Source organism: Musa acuminata, chromosome BXJ2-3, assembly GCF_036884655.1.
Source record: "Musa acuminata AAA Group cultivar baxijiao chromosome BXJ2-3, Cavendish_Baxijiao_AAA, whole genome shotgun sequence".
Lineage (NCBI taxonomy): Eukaryota > Viridiplantae > Streptophyta > Magnoliopsida > Zingiberales > Musaceae > Musa > Musa acuminata.
Window position 1 is genome coordinate 8,561,023 of NC_088340.1, and position 26,526 is coordinate 8,587,548.

Sequence of the window (26,526 nt, forward strand, 5' to 3'; positions counted from 1 at the left end):
TGTGTGTGACCCTCTAGGCCCAATATCGAGCTGGCCGTGAGTCATACCTGTCAGAACTCCTTCTAACTAAGTGAATTATTATCTCTGTAATAATTCACTCGACTCATCGACTACGGAAGTACTAGGCCACTACGCCGTAGTCCCCAGACGATACAGGGGAATTCAATCCATTGGACCTGTCTGTCCTCAGTTACCATGTACCTATAGTCCCTCATCCATCTAATATCCCAGAGACCGTATATCGAGCATGGTGCTGTCAGACCCATACGGTTTCTACTTGAGTCTCGCTCTAATCGGATTCTCCCGGAGAACTCTTTCTCTCTCAACCCGAATGACCCTGGCCAGGGATTTGTCTGAGCAAGAACACATAGGATATTCCTCTCATGATACCGAGAGTGGATGATCCTCTATCGACACTCAATAGCCCTCGTAAGGTCGACTACCACTCCCAATGACCAGCTGTACTAGATCTGGGAACAGCCAAACCTATAAGTCTGGTATCAAAGAGTGGAGCACTCATACAGGACATCCTTGGTGTCTCAAGTCTAAGAACCAGATACACCACTAGGACTACGGAATCGTTGTCTGACAATAAGGCATCATCAACCATCCAGCATTCCGTAAGCGGATCAATCAGTGAACTCATTCTCCAATGAGCACCTGTACTGTATCCCTAGTGTCCCTACACGAGCAGCTATGAGACCAGCTGCATCCATCATATGGACGGGTATACAGCACACCAGTCTATCCGGTTATCACGATGTCCCTCTCGAGTAACCTATGACCGGGATTATTTAGAATATGTGTTTAAAGGTGAATCGATCTCATTATCGTGATCTCATCACGATCCGATTCCCATTGCACAAATCCAAGGACATCACAATACATATGCATTTATGCAATAATTATAAAGTGATATACGCCAAAAATATAATAAGCAAAAAGATTCTGTATCAAGTCACACGTGCCATCACTCACGTGATTGGCTTGTTGGGCACTTATGACTAGCAATCTCCCACTTGACCTAAAGCCAATCACCTATGTGTCTGATCCCCATCAGACCCCTGTGACGCTCAAAGACAATCTGAGACAATGGCTTTGTTAGTGGATCTGCAATGTTATCTTCGGATGGAACTCTTTCCACTGCTACATCTCCTCGGGTTATGATCTCTCTGATAAGGTGGAACCTCCTCAGAACATGCTTAGATTTCTGATGAGACCTAGGTTCCTTCGCTTGAGCAATTGCCCCGTTGTTGTCGCAATATAGGGAAATCGGCTCCTCACTATCCGGCACGACTCCCAAATCTGTGATGAACTTCTTCAACCAGACTCCCTCCTTTGCTGCATCTGATGCAGCAATGTACTCCGCCTCTGTGGTCGAGTCAGCAGTGGTATCTTGCTTGGAACTCTTCCAGCACACTGCTCCTCCATTCAAGGTGTACACATACCCTGAATTCGACTTGCTATCATCGACATCAGACTGAAAACTTGAGTCAGTGTAGCCTTCAACCTTAAGGCTATTACCTCCATATACTAGTAAAAGATCCTTAGTCCTTCTCAAGTACTTAAGGATACACTTTACTGCTTTCCAGTGCTCCAAGCCTGGATCCGCCTGATACCTGCTCGTGACACTCAGAGCATGCGCTATATCAGGCCTAGTACATAGCATGGCATACATGATAGACCCTATTGCTGAGGCATAAGGTATCATATCCATGTTCGCCCTTTCTTCTGGAGTCTTTGGGGACATACTCGTAGAAAGCGATATCCCATGTCTCATCGATATGAGACCTCTTTTGGAATTTTCCATGCCAAACCTTTTGACAATAGTTTCTATGTACCTGGACTGGGACAAGCCAAGCATCCTTTTGGATCTATCTCTATAGATTCTAATCCCCAAGATATAAGATGCTTCTCCTAAGTCCTTCATGGAGAAGTGACTAGATAACCAAGCCTTTATTGTGGATAGCATTCCTATGTCATTCCCAATGATGAGGATGTCATCCACATATAACACCAAAAAGCTAATAGCGCTCCCACTTACCTTTCTGTATACACAAGGCTCATCTTCGTTCTTAACGAAGTCATAAGATCTGATTGCCTCATCAAATCTTATGTTCCAACTTCGGGAAGCTTGCTTTAGTCCATAAATGGATCTAAGCAACCTACACACCTTATCTGGGCAGTTCTTGGACACGAATCCCTCAGGTTGCATCATATACACCTCCTCCTCCAGGTTCCCGTTGAGGAATGCGGTTTTCACATCCATCTGCCAGATCTCATAATCATAGTGTGCTGCAATAACCATTGTTCTCAAAAACAAATTTATATCCACTAACTGTTAAACATGAAATGGAGATAATATTTTTGATAATAGAAGGAACAAAATAACATGCATCTAATGCAATAAAAGCTCCACTAGGCAGATGTAGGGCGACCTCGCCAACAGCCAATACAGCAACTTTTGCTCCATTACCCATCTTGAGGTCCATCTCGCCTCTCTCTAGTCTCCTAGGCCTTGCCAGAAGCTGCAACGAATTGCATATATGATAAGCACTACCGGTATCTAATACCCATGTGTTATCATAAGAGTCTGACAAATGGAGACTGATCATGAATGTACCTGAAGCTTCATCAAGCTTTTGTTTCGCCCTTTCTGCAAGGTACTCTTTGCAGTTTCTCTTCCAGTGCCCATCTTTACCACAGTGGAAGCACTGGCCTTTGTCCTTTGTTGGGTCTTTCTTAGCAACCTTTGCTTTACCTTGTTTGCCCTTGCCCTTTCCCTTCTTAAGGGACCTTTCTGCTTTCCTTTTCTTTCTGGTCTCACCAGTGTAGAGAACTGGCTTCTCTTTCTTAATAGTACTCTCTGCCTCCCTCAACATATTGAGGAGCTCTGGGAGAGTCACCTCAAGCTTGTTCATATTAAAGTTCATTATGAACTGTGAAAAGGAATCTGGTAGGGACTGAAGCACAATGTCCACACACAAGTTATCCTCTAGGACCATTCCTAGACCTGTGAGTTTCTCTATCCACTCAATCATCTTTAGGACATGGTTCTGAACCGGTGTCCCCTCAGTCATCCTAGCGCGGAAAAGGCTCTTGGATATCTCATATCGTTGAGTCCTTCCCTGTTCCTCAAACAATTTACGGACATGTAGGAGAATGGATCTGGCATCCATCTTTTCATGTTGTCTCTGTAACTCTGGAGTCATAGAGCCCAACATATAGCACTGAGCAAGAGTGGAGTCATCAATGTACTTCACGTAGCGAGTGATCTCATCCTCGCTTGCCCCTTCTTCGGGCGTAGGCATCACTGTATCAAGGACGTACACGATTTTCTCCGCTGTGAGAACAATTCTCAAGTTACGGAGCCAATCCGTATAATTTGGACCAGTGAGGCGGTTGACATCAAGTATGCCACGTAAGGGATTTGAAAGCGACATTTTCTGAAAATAAAGATGTAGCAAAAATGAATAACATGCAGATTTTGCAAGAAATAAACTATCAAGATATGGACTTCTATCTTAATATGCTCCCACTATTTTACTAACGAGTCACGCGACACCCTCAGCACGTGAAACGGAAGTCTCCGGCAGACTTCTAGTGGGAATCAGGATCCAATCAACGTCTTAGTGTAACCTCGAGGGACTCGACCAATCACACTAAGCCTAAAAGGTAGACAACTCTTGCCGATCACAACTCCTTGTGATTCCCGTCCTGTTCGGCCTCCGAATCACCATGGCCTCGAGGGACTCGACCAACCATGATGCTCGGTTAAGTCAACACCTTCGTTACAAGATGAGTCTGATTTGATGATATACCCTCGAGGGACTCGACCAAGCATATCATGCCCTCAGGTCACCGGTGACATCTCTATGTCGTAAGCAAGATAGCGAATCGCGATATAGGTGAGTCTCGAGGGACTCGACCAACTCAACCTACACCGGGATTCGGTTCCTACTCATAACGATTGAAGGCCACGTGGGTCAATCTAATTGCCTCACGTTTACCGACTTAATATTATCGAGAGATGTTTCTATGATTTGGTCTCCTATTATGACATGTCACACATGTACATATTTAATATATATCTACATCGCATGCAAATATATATACATATCTAGTGTGTGTATAAGCAATCACACCAGATGATCATGGACCACAACCTAATATGATTAGGCCCGAGCCAGTAGGCCTAATCACTCACATCAAGATCTATGTGTGCAACGGTGCATCTCCATGCCTTGTGATCGTCCATCTCGTCCTCGTTGGTTCCGTCGACATCTTGATGCATCTTCATGCATCACGATCGTCCGTCTCGTGGGTCCCGCTATGGCTTCCACGCTCCCGCTGCGCCTCCTCATGTGATTACAACTTAATCATAGGCACGCAGGCCCGACAATAAACGAGAAATATAATGGAGGTTCGCAGACCTCAATAATAATAATCACAAGTACACACATCACACGGTCCATGATCATCCGTCCACACATCATACATCACATGTATAAATAATCATCATCATGTAGGACTACTAGATAATAATAAAAATAATAATCAACTAAACCTTTTAATTAATTAATATTTTCTGAAATCAGGGACATGTAGGGAATTTCTCAATTCCTAAGGGTATTTTCGTAATTTGGACAAAAGATAGAAACTGGAATTTCTTAAATTCCGAGGGGCAAAACTGTCTTTTTCCCATAAAACCCTAATTCCCTCTTACTGCTGCTGCTGCTGCCGCCGCCACCCTGCTGGCGGCGGCCTGTGCGGCGAGGGGCGGGGCGCTGCCCTCGCCTGAAGCGGCACGCCCGCTGGCGGCGCTGCCGCTGCAGGTGGGCGCCCCCGCGGGCGCCGCCGCCTTCGCGGGCGGTTCTGCCCGCGAGTCAGCGCCCGCAGGTGGTGCTATCTCGCTGGCGGCCGCCCCTGCGGGGTTTTTGCCCGTGGGAGCAGCGGCCACAGGCGCCGCTGCCCTGCGGTGCCTCAGCCCGCGCTGCTGCCCCGCGGCGCCTCTGCCCGCGGGCTCAGTGGCCGCAGGCGCTTCTACCGAGCGGGCTCCCAGCCCCGCCGGCCGCAAGCCTGCTGCAAGCAGATCGCCGGCCGACTACTGCAGGCACAGCGCTTGCGCATGCGCCGGCGCTGTGCTGCCTGGCTGCGGCTGCGGCTGACTGCAGGCATGCAGATCGAGGGCAGCAACTGTTGCTGCCCTTCCTTGCTTTTGCGTCAACGATTTTGACGTCAATATTCTTCCTAAACACAACACACGCAGTTCAAAAACCAATCATTCGCACGAACAACCTGGCTCTGATACCACTGTTGGGAAATCATGGGGGGCGACATCATATGCGCAGCGGAAGAACAAGAAAACAAAAATCCCCGATTCCCAAAAAGATGTTCGTCGTCGTGCGAAGATTGGTGCGCAAAATCCGCAAAACACAAAACTGCGTATAGAGATTGTGTTACCTAGGGAGATCGTATATCCCTGTTTCCTTGCAGATCCTCAGGAGAGGGTGAAGGAGGTCAAGCGTCCTCCTCTCTAGCGGTGATCCACACAGCAGGGTTGCGACGACGCTCCTCAAAACTCCAGGCCTACTCTGAGGTGGAGAGGGAGAGGAGAATAGGAAGGGCAAGCAAAGACTCTAGCCTATGAGGCTGTGAATCTCTCCTATTTATAGAGATCCCGTGTCAAAACCCTAATGGGTCCTTTCCCTAGTGGGTATTGGATCTGCATCCAATAAGACAAGGGCTCCGTCGGATATCTCATATCCGAACCTCTACTCATCGCAATGCCTACCATATGTGTGTGACCCTCTAGGCCCAATATCGAGCTGGCCGTGAGTCATACCTGTCAGAACTCCTTCTAACTAAGTGAATTATTATCTCTGTAATAATTCACTCGACTCATCGACTACGGAAGTACTAGGCCACTACGCCGTAGTCCCCAGACGATACAGGGGAATCCAATCCATTGGACCTGTCTGTCCTCAGTTACCATGTACCTATAGTCCCTCATCCATCTAATATCCCAGAGACCGTATATCGAGCATGGTGCTGTCAGACCCATACGGTTTCTACTTGAGTCTCGCTCTAATCGGATTCTCCCGGAGAACTCTTTCTCTCTCAACCCGAATGACCCTAGCCAGGGATTTGTCTGAGCAAGAACACATAGGATATTCCTCTCATGATACCGAGAGTGGATGATCCTCTATCGACACTCAATAGCCCTCGTAAGGTCGACTACCACTCCCAATGACTAGCTGTACTAGATCTGGGAACAGCCAAACCTATAAGTCTGGTATCAAAGAGTGGAGCACTCATACAGGACATCCTTGGTGTCTCAAGTCTAAGAACCAGATACACCACTAGGACTACGGAATCGTTGTCTGACAATAAGGCATCATCAACCATCCAGCATTCCGTAAGCGGATCAATCAGTGAACTCATTCTCCAATGAGCACCTGTACTGTATCCCCAGTGTCCCTACACGAGCAGCTATGAGACCAGCTGCATCCATCATATGGACGGGTATACAGCACACCAGTCTATCCGGTTATCACGATGTCCCTCTCGAGTAACCTATGACCGGGATTATTTAGAATATGTGTTTAAAGGTGAATCGATCTCATTATCGTGATCTCATCACGATCCGATTCCCATTGCACAAATCCAAGGACATCACAATACATATGCATTTATGCAATAGTTATAAAGTGATATACGCCAAAAATATAATAAGCAAAAAGATTCTGTATCAAGTCACACGTGCCATCACTCACGTGATTGGCTTGCTGGGCACTTATGACTAGCAGCATTAACCCACTCACTCTTATTCTCATGTAGAATAGCTTCTTGGTAAGTTTCTGGCTCTCCCCCGTCAGTAAGCATAACATACTCATGTGGAGGATATCTGGTAGAGGGTTGTCGCTCTCTAGTGGATCTTCTCAATGGAATCTCAACTGGTGGTAGAGGTGCCTGTTCAGTTGGTTAAGCATCATCAACTGTAGGTGTATCATCACTTACATTCTCACCATGATCTTCTTGTTCATCTCCCCCATGATCATCATGAACTACAGGTGAAGGAACTGGACCTAAACTCCAAGGAATATAAACAGAGGTTTCTGACTTCTCAACATTATCACCATCATAAAACAATTGGTCTTCAAGAAACACAACATCTCTGCTTCTAATAATCTTCTTGTTCACTGGATCCCATAATCTGTACCCAAACTCTTCATGACCATATCCCAAGAAGATACATGCTTTTGCCTTATTATCAAGCTTGGACCTCTCATCTTTGGGAATATGAACAAATGTTTTACACCCAAAGACTCTCAAATGATTATAAGATATATCTTTTCCTCTCTATACTCTCTCTGGAACATCACCTTGCAGAGGAACTGATGGAGAAAGATTTATCAGGTCAACTGTAGTTCTCATAGCCTCCCCCCAAAATGACTTTGGTAACTTGGCGTGGGAAAGCATACACCTAATCCTTTCTTCAATGGTTCTGTTCATCCTTTCTGCCACACCGTTCTGCTGAGGAGTTTTAGGAACTGCTTTCTCAAGCCTGATACCATGGAATCTGCAATAATTCTCAAAAGGACCCCTGTACTCGCCACCATTATCTGATCGAACACACTTTAGCTTTCTGCCAGTTTCTCTTTCAACACTAACATGAAACTCCTTGAAAGCATCGAGTACCTGGTCTTTAGATTTCAAAGCAAAAGCCCAAACTTTTCTAGAATGGTCATCAATAAAAGTAACAAAATAAAGAGCACCTCCAAGAGTTCTAGTTTGCATAGTACAAACATCAGTATGAACTAAATCAATAAGATCAGATCTTCTAGATGATGGATATGTCTGAAATGCAACTCTATGTGTTTTTCCAGCTAAGCAATGATCACAAGATTTAAGAGATGTACCTTGCAACTCTGGTAAGAACTGCTTTCTAGCAAGAGTTTGAAGTCCCTTCTCGTTGATATGTCCAAGCCTCTTATGTCAAAGATCTATACTTTCACCTTTTCGAATTGCATTAATCTCTCTTTTGTGTAGCTTAGCTTCCATGACATAAAAAGAGTTAATCTTCTTTCCTTTTGCCACAATTAGAGAACCTTTAGTGAGTTTCCATTTACTTTCACCAAAATAATGTGCAAAGCCCTCATCATCAAGTCTACCTGTAGATATCAAGTTAAGACGAATATCTGGTACATGCCTTACATCTTTGAGTATTAATTTGCTCCCAATACTGGTCTCCAAGCAAATATCTCCAATACCCACAATCTTAGATGTACCATTGTTTCCCATTCTGACATTACCAAAATCACCAGCATTGTAAGATCTAAAGAAATCACCATAAGAAGTAACATGAAATGAAGCACCAGAGTCAATTACCCAATTACTGTCCTGAGCTACAAGGCTAACACAACCTTCATCACAGACAATAGTGATATTACCTTCAGCAGCAACTGTATTGATCTCTTTCTCATTTTTCTTCATTTCATTCTATTCTCGCTTCCAAAACCTACACTCTTTCTTCATGTGACCTGGCCTATTACAGTGAAAACATTTGATATCTCTTCTAGACTTGGATCTTTCTCTATAACCATATGGATTTCTGCTATGACTTCTTCCACGTCTTTCTTGTTTTTCAGTAACAAATGCCCCAGAAGAAGATTCACCCTGTTCTTTCCTTCTGGCATCTTCATTTAGCAAACTGTCTTTAACCATATCTATGGTTAGAGTCCCCTCTGGCGTGGAGTTACAAATAGTCACCACATATGTTTCCCAACTTTCTGGTAAAGAGCTGAGAAGCAATAATCCCTGCATCTCAACATCTATATTCATTTTCATAGTAACCAACTTGTTTGCAAGACTCTGAAATAGGCTTATGTGCTCAACAATGTTGCCACCATCTTTATATTTCAAATTTACAAGCCTTCTGAGGAGAGAAATTCTATTTCCCACTATCTTTTTCGCAAAGAGATTTTCTAACCTTTGCCAAACAACATCAGCTCTGATTTCATCTGAAATATGCTCATGCAAGTTTATATCCATCCATCTTCTAATATAGGCAATAGCTTTTCTATGTTGAACTTCCCATTCTTCATCGTCCATAGTAGAAGGTTTATCTTTAACCTTGATAGGCTTATATAAATCTTTGCAATAGAGCAAATCTTCCATCAGACGCCTCAAAGTGGAATAATTTGATGAGTTCAATTTAATCATACCATCTGACTCCATTTCAATCACACAAGAAAATTAGCACCAAACAACCTGATGCTCTGATACCACTTGTTGGGAAGAAACCTGTTAATGCAGAATAATTCTTTTCCCTCTTTGTGTATCAAAATAGGTTCCTCATCAAAATACCAACTTGATATCAAAATGCTAATATCAATCAGCACAACATAAACAATAGAGCAATAAATCAATCACACAGTGAGACCAAATCTTTTAACGTGGAAAACCCAATGTGGGAAAAACCACGGGACCGTAGTCCACCTCCTCCTTCCACTATCAATAATACTGATAACAGGTTTATAGTAGGTCTTCTCTAGAATAACTAGAGGATCAGAATAACATCAAGATCATAGATCTTGGCTCAAGGATAGCATATCTTCATCACTTAGGATGGATCTCCTCAAAAGGGAATTCTGGGTCTCACAGAGTAAATATCGTAGGAAAGTACCTTAGAGAGGGTAAACTGTAGATCAACACCGTTAGGATTATAGAGTTTGCTGCAAGGATTCTCCACATAAAATTTGGGCCGAAACTGACAATGTTTGGCCACCGATCGTCAAGCAGAAAACTCAGAAACCTAATCTTTCTCTCTCTATTTCTCTCCCCTCTTCTATCTGCACGCTGCAGACTGCATGCTGCACGCTCACTGTGCACGCTGCCCTCTCACTCAATTTTACCCTTCCTCTCTCTTAATTACTGATTTGAACTCAACAGACACAATTGTCCAAGCCCACGTATGGATTGGACCCAACACCAAGCAATTGGTAATCCTTTATTTCCTCGATCTGAGGCAGGTTTTTTCTTGAGGTGGAAGTGAGCATTTCTTGAAACGGATCAACTCCGGATTTCTCTAGACCAAACAGAGTAACCACGCTGTTCTTGTGAGAACAGATCTTAGAGATGATCAGACCTTTGACTTCCCAAAACACTGCTACGATTTGACTTTTCCTTCCATGTTAACAAAGAAAGAAACACCCAAAGAAAAGAACACACGACAAGAAACCAAGTGAAAGATGTTTTCTTTTTGTCTCAGGGCAAAATCTTGTTTTGGGCCACGAAGAAACGAAGAAGCCATTCGAAATCCTGTTCTTGCTTCCTTACGTCACAAAATTTTCTAACACATCACATCATATCATTCTTAGATGATATATAATGGCTAGAGATAGATGGCGAAACGCATGGCCTCGCCGACCATCAAGTCACCCATCTCCGCTGCATGGAGGCGCCCCCCGGCGTCCATGTCCTCGGCCTGGCACACAAGGCAAGACACCGCGGCCAGCGGCGCGCGGGCGATGGCCAGCAGCATCGTCAGGCCTCCCCACGGGCGTCGCGCGGCGCCTGCATCCTCCGGGGTACTGGTGCGTGCCAGTGCCACCTCGTCGAACACCCGTGCGCTGCGGCGCTTCTTGGGCCACCGCAGCCTCCTCCGCATGGCCGACAGGAGTTGCAGCATGGCCTCCTGCATCGGGAGTCGGATGGAATGATGATGTTGCAGAGGTTAATCGGAGCAGCAGTGCGTGAATGGTTTGGCTGCTACCGGGCTTTAATTATAAGGGTGGTGGTGGTGGGGGGGGGGCGGGGGATGGGAAGGCCATGACCGCTCTCCTTTTTCGTTCCTTCTTTTTGCATGTGGGTGTCTAGTGCCAGGAATAAAAATGCTTGTTTGGCTAAAAGTAAGCAGCACATGATCGAGTAAGTCCGCTCGAGGGTGTAATCGGAAGCTTTGGAGATGATCATGGCCTTGGCATGTGCTTATGTTCCAGGTGAGGCCAATAGAACTGCTGCTGTGTGTCGTCGTTTTCCAGCTTATGGAGTGCGGAGTACGATGGAGTGACTTTTTAAGTATATCGAGACTGGGTTCTGGTTTTGGTTTTCCTTAGCCCATGTATTTAGTGGGAATGTTGGTTCTGGTTTTGTCTTGGATAAGTTGGTTTAGTGACTAAAATATGTGCTAATGAGGTCTCATCTTAGGGTGGAAATCCATCTGTACTCTCGACTCTCCTGTAACTCACTCATAAAGTTCCCGTGAATTGAGTTCCATTGAGATCGTCTGTGGATCGTAGCAGTTGTTCCCAAGAATCTAAAACGTAATGCCACTCCTTTTCATTCCTTTATTGCCACTCATACAAATAAATTTATCCTCCCCGTTGAATCAACTGTATGCTTTTACTGATTTCCGAGACGACCACCACATCACATCTTCTTCGGAAATGCCATGGGGGGGATTACTTGGCTACACGGTGATGGAGTTCAGAAATGCCAAGGTAGGTGATGGAGACAGTCTACCACCTGAATCACGTCACATGCAAAAAAGTATATGATTCCATGAAAACCATCATTTTGTAGATTTGATATATAAAAAGCGGAATATGCATTTGTGCGGATCTTAAGATCATACAGAATGTAATGATTGATTCTCCTAAGCTACATCTGTCATATATGGAATAGAGTTCCTGATTGAGATCAAGTTACCTTTCCCTGTTAGGCTGGGATCGAATTGGGACTCTTCCGAGAGTATCACTGTTCAAATCTGGATAACCCAATCGGAATGATAACTTCGAATATGTCTCCAGTTCTGATCCTAATAGAAAATTATGGTTGTTTGCATTAGTATATCGAGCAGAAGAATGGTTGTTTAGACTCTTATCACCATCACAGTTGCTGTAGAGATGATGAACAAATAAATGGGATGCAGGGATGTGCATACAAATTCTTTTACCTGACAAAAGAGACTTCGATTTCTTGATCTCAAAATCTTGCTGATTCATTTTGCCACAATTACGATTGGACTTCCTCCTGCCTGAATTCAAGTCTACCCCACAGAATCAGTGGTGGGCAAAGTCTTTTGGATGGAAATGGACTAATTTGGGTGATGCCATAGTCTAAGAATTCGACAACTTGACACGGTTCTGTAGCACTTTCTGGCTTCGTCTTGCCAACCACTTGGGAAAGATCACAAGAATAATACCATGCTTTAATGGTCTCTTCAGGTAGCTGCTGATTGCATGATCTGAGAGACCCTCTGCATCGAACTTGCTCTTGGGCTTGAGGTAAAAAGTGTTACGCTGTTGATTTCCGTGCATGTAAAAGATATCATGGCCGAAGGGAGTTTACAATGACCACAAAGTGAAACAGCCTAGGCAGCGATTGTGGGCTGCATCATCTTGTGTGGTTTTGAATGCTCACCACCTCAAGCCTAGGAAGCGAAGGTTCTTTGTTGTGGAAAGGCAACGTTTGATTAATATTAGCAGGTCCGGAAGAGAGAGGTAACGTGTCTGGTCTGCAATAAAGGCAATGATTACAAGGTGGGATTCTATGCTCTGCAGCTAATCACTTTGATCGTTGGATGAGGTAGAAGAACAACCTTGGACCCTTTTTGTGGATAAGCATTGAAGCCAACAAAGAACAGATGGTACGGCAAGTTGCCATGGGCTGTAGATTCATTGTCATGTAGATCTGCTTGTTTTGATGATGTTGTCATGGACTCGGATGGATTAAACTTGCTATTGTGGACTTCAATGGCTCATTAGTCACCAGCAATCACATCGGACTAAATTAGAACTTGTGAGATCTTCTAAGGGAAGGACTGATCCTCTTTGTGTCAGAAAACCGAAAAAACGCTGCTTAAATCGGATAAGATCTAAATCATAACATGTTGGTGTGTAATCTACAAAATGATCAGTATAGAGAGAGGAAAGGAAGCAGCACATCGATAACTAAGAAACATAGAGGTGGAGCCAGTCATAATAAACAGTCCTTTTTCCTCTACGATTGTCTCTCCAACTTGTTCTTCTGTTGCGGAAATCCTTTCAGTTCAAGAAGATGAGGCCTGTCAATCGTAAGCAGTGTAATGACCTTGGAATTTGCTCTCTCTCTCTCTCTCTCTCTCTCTCTCTCTCTATTGATCTATCTATCTGTGTGCGTGTGTGTATGTGTGTTAACTTGGAAGCGGTAGAAGAGCAAAGACACTGCTTGATTCAGAAGCAAAGGGTGACAGAATCTGAAAACAAACAGCAAAGGGTTTCACAGTGCAACCTTCGCTTTCAAGAACTTGAAGCTCCGATGCTTAGGAGATACACGGAACTAAATATCTGGCACAATTACTGGTGTAAGGATGAGGGCATGGACATGGCAGAGTCGAAGCCACGCCATGGAGATTTGACTTGGACCATAAGTATAGTTCGTCCACTCAATGGGCTGTGATGTTTTGGGTGACACTACCTGACCTCATGCCTCCCTCCCTCCCTGCAGTGATTAGGCATCTCTTGTTGTTCTTAGACATACTTAATCGATCTGCTCTTTAAGCAAAAATTTGAAGATCTGTAAAAGGTATGTTAAAATAAGAGACCTTTGATCTTAAAATAGGACTCGTTCTCTTGAATCCATTTGTGTGTTGTTATACATGTTTATGTCGTCACCCTTCCGTCACTCTTGAGTCATCCATTCTAGGCGTCTTGAGTCAGCAACTCGTCGCCATCACGCAATGACAGCTTCTCATCTTCCCACTATATCCCAAGTCAGCAACTCCAACTGTATCTTCCCATCTTCGCCTTAACTCAAACCCCATCTTTAATGGAGTTCTAAATCTTTGGCCAACCACGTTGATGGGTGCACATTAACCTATTTTTGGAGACAGATGTGGGAGAGAGCTGACCTGTAGATAGACCTGGGGAAATGGCTATAGTACCACGTCCCTGAAGGGCGAAGACAAAACAAAAGCAGAGCTTCCATTGGTCAAAACTTCGCACGTTGTTTTGATTTGGGAAGCTTCGTCTTGACATCAACAGGAGAAGGCCTCTCCGAACTCACCAAAACTCTTCCATTAACAGCATCATCGCTACGTCGATGTGGGTGTCATCAATTTCTTTCGAGAGATTAGCAGATGCTTGCATGTGCAACACTGGTTTCCCCACCCAAACATTCACCCAATATATATATATATATATATATATATATATATATATGATTGTGCGAACTCTGCCTTCTCTGTTCGCTATTCGATTTCATATATTTTGCAAGAAAAAGTGTTGTCGTATTGTGGATGCCTCCACATGATCAAATACAGGCGGGGAAGCTGAAATCAGCGGTGCATCAGCATGACGACAACTCATGGAGGTGACAGCTTCCATGACCTGCAACCGAAAGCAAACGCCGTCTCGTAATGTCCGACGGGGTAGTCACTTTGACCCTCCAACGGAACAGCGCTCGGCCTCCACCTTATAAGTGCCATGGATTCTGGCTCCTCTCTGCCTCTGCCTAATAGCACAGGAGTTGGGCAAGTAAAAGAGATCTGAGATCATCTTCTATAGTTCCCAGGCAAATTTGGTGCACAGAGATGGCGGAGACAGTGGTCCCCTGTGTTCTCCAGAAGCCTCGGCATGTCGTCAGAAAGTTTCTGGCCAAGCCGCAACACGAAGGAGACGGCGCCGTCGTCAGGAGAAGCATTGGGAGGTGATCACCAGGATGAGCTCTGAGATCCTTGTTTTGCTTTGGAAAGGTTCCTCTTTCACATTGGCGTCCTTCTTTTTTGTGCTTTCAGGTTTGAGCTGAGGTACTTTGATCCTTTCCTCGTTCTGGATGAATTCTCAGGTGAGTTTTCTGGTTGGGTATGAAGAGATTGTCATTAAGAGGTAGTCATAGCCTGGTGACATGTTTCTTCCTCTCTCATCTGTGTTGCAGTGACTGCTCCTGCAGGATTTCCTGATCATCCTCACAGAGGTATCAAAGGACTCATATAAGCTGCTTGTCTTATGATTTTACATTCTAAATCTGATCCACTGTTTTCCAATTTTTGGTCTGCTGCTTCTTTTGTTCCCAATTTCAGGTTTTGAGACAGTCACCTACATGCTAGAGGTACGATTTAATCTCTCTTTCGTTTGCAGCTTTTCACCGCATACAAGTAGAACCCTTCAATTAGCATGTCACCAATAGAACAATTTGTTTGTGGTTCATGCTAACGATCAACTTGGATTCTAGGAGAGAATGAACCAAGTTCTCGTGAACTACAACATTAATAATGTTTTTATGTATGCCTCTTCTCTGTCACGATAGGAAAATGTACGTTGATTTGAGAGGTCATCTTCCTGGAAATTGCAGGGTGCTGTGACTCACGAAGACTTTGAAGGCCACAAGGGTACAATAAAGGCGGGCGACCTGCAATGGATGACGGCAGGAAGGGGAATTGTGCACTCCGAGATGCCGGCAGGGAAAGGCACATCCAAAGGCCTGCAGCTCTGGGTCAATCTGTCCTCCAAGAACAAAATGTGAGTCTACCCAAAAGCTTTTCCATCACCATCAGCAGATGAACATGGGAATGAAACTTCTCCTTTCCATGTATCGTTCATTCCTTTTCTTTATTTCCGCTAGCACTTTTCTTAGCACACAGGAACTGTGGAATCTGGACCAGCAAGTGAATGGGCCATTCATATCTGCTCTAGTAGGGTAACTTGGAAGTCTCAATCTAATGATTCAGACAGAGATAAAAGTCACGGTGGTTGAGAGACGATTACTCGTTCAAACCTCCTTTTCATAACTGGTCCGCAGACTCTGTAGCTCATATTGATCTGCATCAACTGTTTCGACCATTCACCTCACATCGGTCGGACTGGAATTTATGATGGATTCCGTGTGGTGACATTTTTTATCTTCCAAGACAGCCAACCACCCTTACGGTTTGTCCTTCGAGCCCTGTTTTGCACACTTGCAGACGAGCCATCAATGCTGTTTGGACACTATTGCCATGCAATCCGCATTTGATTCTGCTTATGCCGACCCAAACTTGCTTTCTAAATCATGCGAGCTGGACTTTCAACCAACCAGTCTCTTTCGAACTCCTAGTGATAGAGAAAAAGGATCGTGTTAGCTCACCAGAAAAGCCTTTTGGAATTGCTTCCCTTGTGTTTCTCGACCAGCTTTCTTCATGTTCATTTCTTCCACTGATGAAACAGAGAAAGAAAAGCTTCCCTCACATGTATTTTGCCTGCGATGTCATCCAGGATCGAGCCGAGGTACCAAGAGATGCAGAGCCAGGACATAGCTTGTGCTTCCGGGAACGGCGTCGAGGTTCGAGTCATCGCCGGCGAATCGATGGGAGTCCGATCCCCGGTCTACACTCGCACCCCAACCATGTACTTGGACTTCACGCTGAAGCCCCGGGCGCACCTCCGGCAACCCATCCCATCCGCCTGGAACGCATTCGTGTACGTGCTTGAAGGCGAGGGGGCATTCGGCGGCGACAAGTCCGCCCCGATCGGCCCGCACAATCTTCTCCTGCTGGGGCAGGGTGATGGGGTTGACGTGTGGAACAAGTCGGCGAAGCCCCTCCGGTTCGTGCTCGTCGGCGGGGAGCCGCTGGGCGAGCCGGTAGCCCAACTGGGGCCGTTCGTGATGAACACCGACGAGGAGATCGATCGGACCATCGACGACTTCCAGTACTGCATCAACGGGTTTGAGAAGGCCAAGTACTGGAGGTCCGAGGCGATGGTGGGAATCGAAGGCTGAGCAGACGCCTTTGATGTTTATTTGTTTTGTTCATAGGGGGGGCAGCCACCAAAAAAACAAAAAAAAAAAAGATATCCTGTTTGTTTAATATCTCTTGAGATTTAAAAAATAATAATAATCTTTTGATTATTTGTTTAAAGTTTAATAAGACACATTCTAAGAAATGAAATCGAGCAATCGGAATTCCAAGTTGAAATAAATGGAATAAATCTGTTAATTACCAAATCCGATTGGACTAAATAATTGTAAATAAAAACATTTATATTAAAATCATCTGATGTACTAATCTTTTAGTTGTGAGTGCTATAGCTTATCCGTGAGAATAAAATAATAATAATAAATAACTTATGACTTATTTTGTTTACTATTTTTCTTATTTTTATTGTCACGATAATGCTTAATCCAAGTACTCAGTCAAGCTCTTTCACTTGAAAGTGTTTTTTTATCATAAGTGAGATTAAATCAGGGTCGCACACTTATCATTGAGGTTACTAACATTAACTATTGCAGGAAAATAGTTCTGTTTAAAAAAACATACTTGTTTTGTCAATCTGAGAATAAAATTCATGCCTCTGTTTTCACTGTCACATTTTGATGGTTCGGGAATTCAAGTTAATGTGTCTAGGAAGAAACCAACTCAGTTTGTTATCAATCACTACAGTCAAACCAAAGAAAAACACCATTTGATTCATCTCTTGACAACTTCATTAATGTCATCCAACAGAAATAGTTTTGCGGATTCGCTATCTGAAAATAATCAAAGTTATGGAGAACAAATCTCCAGCAAAAGAAAATTGGAGGGAAAACTCTCTCTATAAAAGATTTATTCAAATTTGATAATTCTTCATCAAGAGATGCATGTAATCTCAAAAAGAAAAATGGTTTCCATTTTCGTCATCATGGAAGGATGATATCTATCCTTAAGCACCACCCGAACCATACTTCTTGCCGAAGACAATGAGCTGCAGCTTGTCATAACCAGCCAGCACACCTGCACCCGCAACGGCACGAAGAATGTTAGCACCTGCACCCTTGAATAGTGACTTGGCTCCCTCATTCTTCAAGATCTGGGAGAAAGCGTCCAAGGAGCTCTTGTACTTGACGGCTTCTCCGGATGTCATCATCATTCTTCTCCTAACGGTATCGATAGGATATGATGCAAGTCCAGCACCATTTGTGATCAACCAACCCAAAGCAAAGCTTGCAAAGAAACTATCCTGCAATTCATCATGGCATGTAAATGGGTCAGCAGTCAGAAACAGATCAATTTTTAGCCATAGTACAGCAACAAACTTTAGAATTTGGAATTCATGAAATGGCCCAAAACCATGATCAAGCTGGAAAAGGTCACGTTATTTAATTAAAACTTTCAAATTCAAATAAAAATTATCCAATCCAGCCAATATAGAGACAAGTTGCAATCATGCCCAATTCCTTCGCTGGATACTGTCACTCGTAATGCTAGAGAACCAAAATGTTATAAACGCTAAAATTCAATTTGCACCAATGGGACAAAAAAATATCAAGAGATGATAGAATTTGCATAAGTTAAAAAATGCAGACCTGGAGATTTCCTGTGAGGAGTACAGGCTTCAAAGAGTCATACATTCCAAAGTAAAGACCACGATACACAATAATCCCAACACATGAAATGTTGAATCCTCTGTAGAGTCCAGCAATACCATCTGATTGCATGGTCTTTCGGTACACATCAATAAGACCATTAAATTGCCTTTCACCTCCCTTCTTTGCTGCTTTTGCATCATTTGCTAAACGTGTACGGGCATAATCTAGAGAATACACAAAAAGCAGAGAGGAAGCACCAGCTGCACCACCTGAAGCAAGATTTCCAGCAAACCATTTCCAGTATCCATCTTTGTCTTTCTTAAAATTGAACATTCTCTTGAAGTAATCCTTAAAGGCAAAGTTCAAAGCCTGCAAGAGGTCTTTTGTAAGTATGATTGACACAACAAAAGGCCCAGATTGTATAAAATCAATTATTATATTCAAAGGTAATAAACTTATGAAAATACAAAGCTTTCCATTTTTGTATGATGAAATACTCTGTTTGCTATCTAGATGTTTAGTTCAAAGTGAAGGGGAATGGAGCAAAAACAACTAAATACTAATAAGATTCTTTTTAACAGTATCACTCAAAAAGAAAGAGAAGATGTGAAAAATCTATATTACATCAAGTCAGATTTTTTGTAAGTATGATTGATGCAACAAAAAGCCCATATTGTATAAAATCAATTATTATATTCAAAAGTAATAAACTTATGATCCTCCAAAGTTGCCCATTTTTATGTATAACTAAATCCTCTGTTCAATATATAGATGTTTAGTTCAAAGTGAGGAGGAATGGAGCAAAAACAACTAAATTAATAAGATTCTTTTGAACAGTATCATTAAAAAAGAAAGAGAAGACGTGGAAAATCAATATTACATCAAGTCATATTTTTGCAAGTATGATTGACACAACAAAAAGCCCAGGTTGTACAAAATCAATTATTATATTCAAAAGTAATAAACTTATGACAATCCATAGTTTTCCATTTTTGTACAACAAATTACTCTCTGCAATATATAGGTGTTCAGTTCAAAGTGAAGATGACTGGAGCATACACAACTAAGTTAATAAGATTCTTGTGAACAGTATCATTAAAAAAAGAAAGAGAAGACATGGAAAATCTATATTACATCGAGTCAGATTATCTAGACACACTTCCACATCCAAATTTTATAATAAGATTGGAATCAGATAATTGTTCTCAATGCAGGAAGAGAAAAGAAAAGGTTAAAAAATGGTCCAGTGCATGTCTCTCGCTAAATATATGTAGCCTAACCCACTTAAAGGGATTACCCAGGTCACAGAAGAGTAATCTTATCATAAGCCAAAGCTCACCTTCTATAGGAAAGAAAGAATTCATGAAAAATTTAAAAAATTAATAATACTCACAATAAAAGAAGAGGCAAGGAGACAAACTGAGCATATATCAGCAGCCAAAGAAAAGCTAATTCAATTCACTGATGTTCCATCCTCATCAAACATTTGCTTGTGCCGAATTATGACAACATGGCAATTCATCATATGTTTGTAATAACAAAATACACTTTCTGATATCCATCAAATCTAATAATCTCAATCTACACTAGTACATTGATAAGTCAATCAACCACTAAAACAGAACATGTGACATGTGGGTTCAAGAAGAGCTTAACCATGAAGAGCAGCTATGAATTACCTATTCGGTATACAATTTACATGATAAATCTAACAAACATAGTATTTGCCTAAGATCTGCCACTTAAACAAGTTCTAATTTCTAGAAAATGGTACAAGAATGGACTTAAACCAGGAGAATCTAGATAATGTGAATCACTCTATGTGACGTTAATAGTTTATAAGAGACATTTTTAAAACAGTCTACTGAATTTAGAGTGCGTAATAGATAGCACCAAAGGATAGAACTTACCTGAGTGGGAAAATAACGAATGACATTAGCTGTGTTCCCTCTCCAAAGTGATGCAACACCCTCATCTCTGATTGTTCGGCCAAAGCAATCACTAATCCCTTTGTAAGGTTCAGAAAGACGACCAGTTTTGATCATCTCATCCTGATTCTGTATCAGTAGTTTCACACGTTCAATTGGAGCAGCTGCAGTCTTAGAGACTGCAGCAGAAACTCCACCCATAAGGAAATCTATAGCAAAGCTTGTAAAACCTTTTTCAGCAGGAGCATTGGCAAAAACAGGCAACACAGATGACATAGTGGGGATACCACAGCTAGCATTGCAAGCCTGCATAGTTGATTTCTGAAAACCCCCATTGATATAGTTTCCTGTTGTGAAGGAATTCCCATACAAAGACGGGCCATAGAAGCTGCGATTCCGAGCATGTAGATCCTGAGAAAAGCTAGTTCTAAGATGGAACTGGCCAGCAAACTTCTGGACCACTGTCGGGTGCTTAACCTGATCCTCCATGGCTTCCTAAAAGGAAGACATGAAGCAATCTATGAGCTCAGCAGAACACTACATTTTATGCCACAGAAACACTAAATTTGTAACTTGTGAACAATAACTCTTTAGAATATTAGATTATCCACCTGATATAGACAGAAAGAACAACCAAGAATTGCTAATGCTTGCCAGAACTAACATCTCAAAAAGAATATAAAATGAAAATTTCAACATTCCAAATCAACTATCTATTTGGAAGGTGAAAACTTTAAAAAGTGACTGCCACCCTATCGTTGTTATCCAATCAACTAATTAGAAGAATAAACTGGTCAAATAAAAACATTAGCTACGGCAGCCATTTTTGCAATCGGTTCACCAAATTAACTGCATATAGGGAGATGGAAAAGCGAGTTATTCAATTAGGATTAGGTCTTTATATTTATTTGTTTGTTTTTCTCCCATGGGATAGCTCCAATGACGACATGAGTCTGTGGATTTCTTATTGAGGGCATACTTTTTCTCGAGGATAATTACAGAAAATTATCTACGACCATAAAATATGTTTTTTGTTGTTTATTATCTGAATAAAGAGGTACAAAAATCAAGAACCCAGAAAATTTAGCTATTAAGTGATGTAACAACTTCGAAGTCGACCCTGTAGAGGGCAGTTGAACAACATAACATATTATATTGTGTGCATAAAATACACAAAAGTGCTGCCCCGTGCATGACGCTCCCTCAAACATGGGATCTGGAGAGGATCAACGCGAGCTTAGCACAGAAAAACGAGAGATTGTTTACATGCTTCGTGCCACGGTCAAACAGTTGCAAAGTAGCAACCTTACCAGGTGGCAAGACTTAATCTATCCGAGATCTACAGGGAAAGAACAAATCCTTAACTGCATGTCATTAATCCATTTCTCTCAAGAAAGAGTTCGTATTTGCTAGAGAAACACTGGTTACACATAATACAATGTGAAGCTATTAAGCTATCACAGGCAAGATGAAAAATTCCAGAATCATCGAAATAATCCATGAGGCTCGACGAGAATACCGGATTCAAAAAGCTAACTAGAGATCAAATTTACGGACTAACTTCATTTGGTAAAGGCAAAGCTGGCAAAAGGTGGGGCCTTTCGCCAATCGGACAATCGATCAAGGTGCTAGGACTATCCTAAATACCAGATCTGAGAACTAAAGTTTGATGGATCAAGCCTACCTTCTTCAGATCTGTAACCAGGACGCCAAACCGTGCACGAATAGATCAAAAACACGAAAACCAACAAGGTAAATTTGCTGCTGCTCCCACCGATTCTTAAATAAAAGATCAGAAACCACGTTCATCGGCCGGAAAGAACGGAGAGAGCACACATCTTCAGAGAAGTAAGACCGGGAGAAAAACAAAAAGCAAATGCAACGCCATCCGAGAAGGCCGAAATTATTTGATGCGAGATTACGGATGTACCGATCTAGGGATGCGTGATCGATCTCTCTCCGCGATTGGAGCACTCCACGCCTCAGCTTGGAAGAGGGAGAGAAAGGAGGCAGTGATGGGTGCGAGAGGAGCGAGAGGGGCCGTATTTATGCGGGTCGAGCACCCAATGGTTGACTTGACCTAATGTGATTAGGAAGGTTCTCTTATGGACGTCACCATGAATTGTTCGTAGGCCGAACGCATCATACACCGTTCGTATCTGCTGATCGATGGTCTTTACTGTCAGATTTGATCCAACCTAAAGAATTTTATGCGGACTCTTGTTGGGATGAATGCCAACGTGGGGAGCGTCGTTTTGTGCTATTTGAAGGTCGAGAGTCGCGGTATTTTATTCCTGCAGAACATGTTCCGGAGGTTTATGGTACGGCGACTAGAACATATTTACGTATGGAGATTTTGTTTATCTTAGAGCATTTGACTAAAATATGGAGATTTTGTTGTAATTTCCTAAAATAAATAAGATATTATTTAATCGAAAAGAGAAAAGCATTCGTGTACGACAAATGAAACATGACCGAAATATGGTACATGCGAATCGAAAGGCACATATCATGGAAATACCATATCTATTGTACGTATGTATTTTCTAGATGGTGAAGCCGGTGGGAATAGGCTTAGATTATAGTTGAGTAACGGAGGCGGAGAGTTCACATGACGACCACATACATGCACATGGAAAGTGATCGCGGATCGTATTCGGGCCGGTGATGAGCTGGCGATTACAATACAACATCCGTAGGTTGACGGACAGCTCTGGAGTAGGGATCGGACGGCCTAGATCTCATCTCGTGGCGTTTGCCACCCTGTCTCTGTTTCTCTCACGTGCGGTCCTGTCTCGTCGGATACAACGCAGCAAACAGCTTAGCTGAGCGAGTAGTGAGTTTTCCTCTTAACAGTGGGGCCTACTAAGCCGGTTTATGATCCGGGCCGGATCTTAACCACTATATTAGCTGTTAACGGATGGGCCGGATAAGTCTGGGCTGACGTACATTGGTTTTGAGAGATGAGATGAAGATATAAGTCACATTTTATGGCCTGTATTATTACAATGTCAATTGCAAATATTCATATATATATATATATATATTTATTGTTTCGTATATAAAAATTGAACTAGATAAATCTTATTATATTTAGCGGGAAAATATCACCCAGGGCTTTATTAAAGTAAATCATTGTTGGAAACAAGGAGGGCACTTAGCTGACCGAGCTACAAATGCCCTATCTTCTAAAACTACATATTTATTCAATGTGAGGAGTTAGCTGATGTACGATGTCATATATATTTTAAAATTATTGACATAAGACATTTAACGATCATAACTTCTTTAGCAGCCATAATCCTATACATAATATATGCATAATAAAAATATTAAATTTTAGCAGTCATAACCCTATATATAATATATGCATAATAAGAATGTAAAATTTTCGTCAAAATAATTTAAAAATATTATATATATAAATTAGAAAAAATAGTAAATTTATGAGTTTCTATACCTCATATCATATCATATACATACATTCTCATACCGTATATAATTGTAATATATACATGAACTCCCATATCGTACGCTACAATATCTATATACGTACACTCTCATACTGCATGTCATAATATATATGTATATTTTTACATCGTATGTCATCATATATACATGTACTCTTATATCACACACTATAGCATATACGTGCATTTGCATATTATAATATATTTGTGCACTTCCATACTACACTTTATAGCATATACGTGCATTCCTATACCACAAATCATAATTACTAGTTACATATGCCCTATAAATCAATCACATGAGTGATAGTATGTATGACACCTTGTATAGTTTTTTTTGTTATTATTATTATTATGATATTTTCTTACTTCATATTATATGATTGATACATTATGATATCTATGGATCTGTGCAATAGGAATTAGATCATGATAATGAGACCACTTTGCTTGTAAATACATATTCTAAATATTCTCTATCATAGGTTACTCGAGAGATATCAAGATAATAGAGATAGTTGATCTTATAGTTGCTTGTGTGGGAATACTAGAGATTTAGTGCAGGTGCTCATTGGAGAATGAGTTCACTGAATAATCCACTCACAGAATGCTAGATGGTCAATGATACCTCATTGTCAAACAATAGTTTTATGATTCTAATTGTATATATGGTCCTTAGACTTAAGACACCAAGGATGCTCTGTATAAGTACTCTATTATTTGATACCTAATTTATAAGTTTGGAAGTTTCAGATTTACACAACCGGTCATCGGGAGTGGTAGCTAACCTTACAAGAGTAATTGGGTGTCAATAAATGATCATCCACTCTTGGTATCATGAGAGAAATGTCTCATGTATTCTCGTTCAAGTAAATTCCTAGTCAGATTGAGAGAAAATGAGTTTTCCAAAAGAATCTGATTAGAGCAAGACTTGGAATAGATTCCGTATGAGCTTAACAACACTATGTCTAGTATATGATCTCAGGGATATTAGAATGATGGAAGACTATAGATACATGATAATTGAGGATAGATAAGTCTAATGGATTAGATCCATCTGTATTGTTTGTGGACTATGGCGTAGTGACTTAGTACGTTTATAGTCGATGAGTTGAGTGAATTATCATGAGATAAAAATTTACTGAATCAGAAGGAGTTCTGATAGGTGCAACTCACGGCCAGCTCGGTATTAGGCCTAGAGGGTCACACACACATGGTGGATAACACGACGAATAGAGGATTGAATATGTGATATCTAATAACTTTTTTTTATTAGATCTATTGGGTGAGACCCAATAAGAGCTTAAAGTGGATAATTGGATAGAGATCTAATTTACATTAAGTAAAGGATAATTAGATGAAGATTTAGTATCCAATATGCTAGAGTGATTAGATGGAGATCTAATACCCATTAGGCAAGATCCATTAAGGTTAAATTGACAAAGACCTCTATAAATATGAGAGGGGCCAAAGGGTCATGGGCTAGATCTTTTTTGACCATCTCCTCCTATTCTCCTCCCTCCCTCTCCTCCTCAACCGACAGCCCCTTGTGGTGCGTGAGAACAGCAAAGAAGAGGTTGGCCCCTTCTTTGTTTGCTACTGCGAGGTGGTGTGCGAAAGCTGTGAGGATTTACACTGCAAAAGGAGGTGCATCGTTGCATCATCTGCATAAGGATCACCGTTAGAGAGGAGGACATCTGATCTCTTTCATCCACATACTTGGATCTGCCTTTTCATGGATATACGATCTCCCTATAGGTGAGAACATCTCATAAATCTTATGTGATTTTTTGGTTTGTTGAGTTTTTCACTTCTAATCATCACACGATGTTCCTATATCATTTTTTGGAAAATTATTTTTTGTATTCTGTTTTTTGCTGCACACGTAATGCCTTTCCACGTTTTCCAAGAATAATACATACATGTACTTTTATACCAACATAAATATGGATGATTACTTATGAGTATTTTATGTATATAAATTTTAGACATGTCATATTTATATTTTTCTTTTGGATAGAAGTTGTAATTATCTACGTGTGTCAAAAACAAAACACTATGTAGAAGAGAAACCCTATTATTTTATTTAATTAATTAACATATTTTAATTTTAAGATTGTCTACTTTTCATTGATAACAGTAATGAAAATTTAAAATGTAGCATCCTATTTTAGTCATGCATGTAGGGGATAGGTGAAATTAGGAATAGGGTATTACAAGTTATGATATTATAACTTAAGTAATGAGTCTTATAGAGTATTTGTATCTACAAAAGCATGAGACACACTACTCAACTATCTTGTAAGTTTTAATAATTGAGTTACATTAATTTTTTTATTATTATTTGATGCTCTTATAATTAGTAGATAGGGTGTGAACAACTTGGGATTAATCAGAAAAATATCATGAGAACCCAAGGGTTGGCTAGTAGCTCTAGTAATATTCAGGAGGAGACTCCCGATGGTAGAGAGGCATCCACATAAGGAAATCAAACTGATGTGATGATTAATAGGCTAACAGAGTTGGTGGAAAAAGAATATAGACAATTGGAGCAATTATTGGCCCGAGGATAAGAGGCAATGCCGGTAGTAACTCGAGGACATGATGTTATAGAATCAGAGAGGTTTAAAAAGAATGATCTACCAATTTTTGATTGTGATACAAATCCACTAATGACTAAGGAGTAGATAAGAAATATTATGAGAATATTAACATATTCAAGGATTTCAGATGAAGACAAAGTTATTTGTGCCACTTATATATTACGAAAAGATGTTCGCCACTTAGTGGGATACAAGAAGGGGATTATAGATATTGAATAA

General features: G+C 41.5%; 2 protein-coding genes across 4 annotated transcripts; one reads left to right on the forward strand and one right to left on the reverse strand.

Annotated features, from left to right (window-relative positions):
- The first annotated feature begins 14,435 nt into the window (after positions 1 to 14,435).
- LOC135607227 (pirin-like protein) lies at positions 14,436 to 16,869 on the forward strand. The gene is made up of 6 exons (XM_065098877.1): positions 14,436 to 14,691; positions 14,780 to 14,829; positions 14,920 to 14,958; positions 15,065 to 15,093; positions 15,337 to 15,503; positions 16,236 to 16,869. Exons 1-6 carry the CDS (start codon positions 14,576 to 14,578, stop codon positions 16,738 to 16,740), a joined length of 906 nt encoding a protein of 301 aa, XP_064954949.1. The 5' UTR covers positions 14,436 to 14,575; the 3' UTR covers positions 16,741 to 16,869.
- A 532-nt stretch (positions 16,870 to 17,401) lies between these two features.
- Positions 17,402 to 22,296, reverse strand: LOC103977886 (ADP,ATP carrier protein 1, mitochondrial). Of its 3 annotated transcripts, none has more exons than XM_009393536.3 (4): positions 22,165 to 22,296; positions 20,217 to 20,729; positions 18,304 to 18,675; positions 17,402 to 17,957 (listed from the first exon to the last, which is right to left on the reverse strand). In XM_009393536.3, the coding sequence occupies exons 2-4, from the start codon at positions 20,721 to 20,723 to the stop codon at positions 17,661 to 17,663; spliced, it is 1,176 nt and encodes a 391-aa protein (XP_009391811.1). In that variant the 5' UTR covers positions 20,724 to 20,729; positions 22,165 to 22,296; the 3' UTR covers positions 17,402 to 17,660. The 3 variants fall into 3 exon arrangements, with proteins under 3 accessions (XP_009391811.1, XP_064954950.1, XP_009391813.1); XM_065098878.1 differs by having other exon boundaries at positions 20,217 to 20,845; positions 22,165 to 22,282; XM_009393538.3 differs by lacking the exon at positions 22,165 to 22,296 and adding an exon at positions 21,919 to 22,146.
- Between the last annotated feature and the right edge of the window lie 4,230 nt (positions 22,297 to 26,526).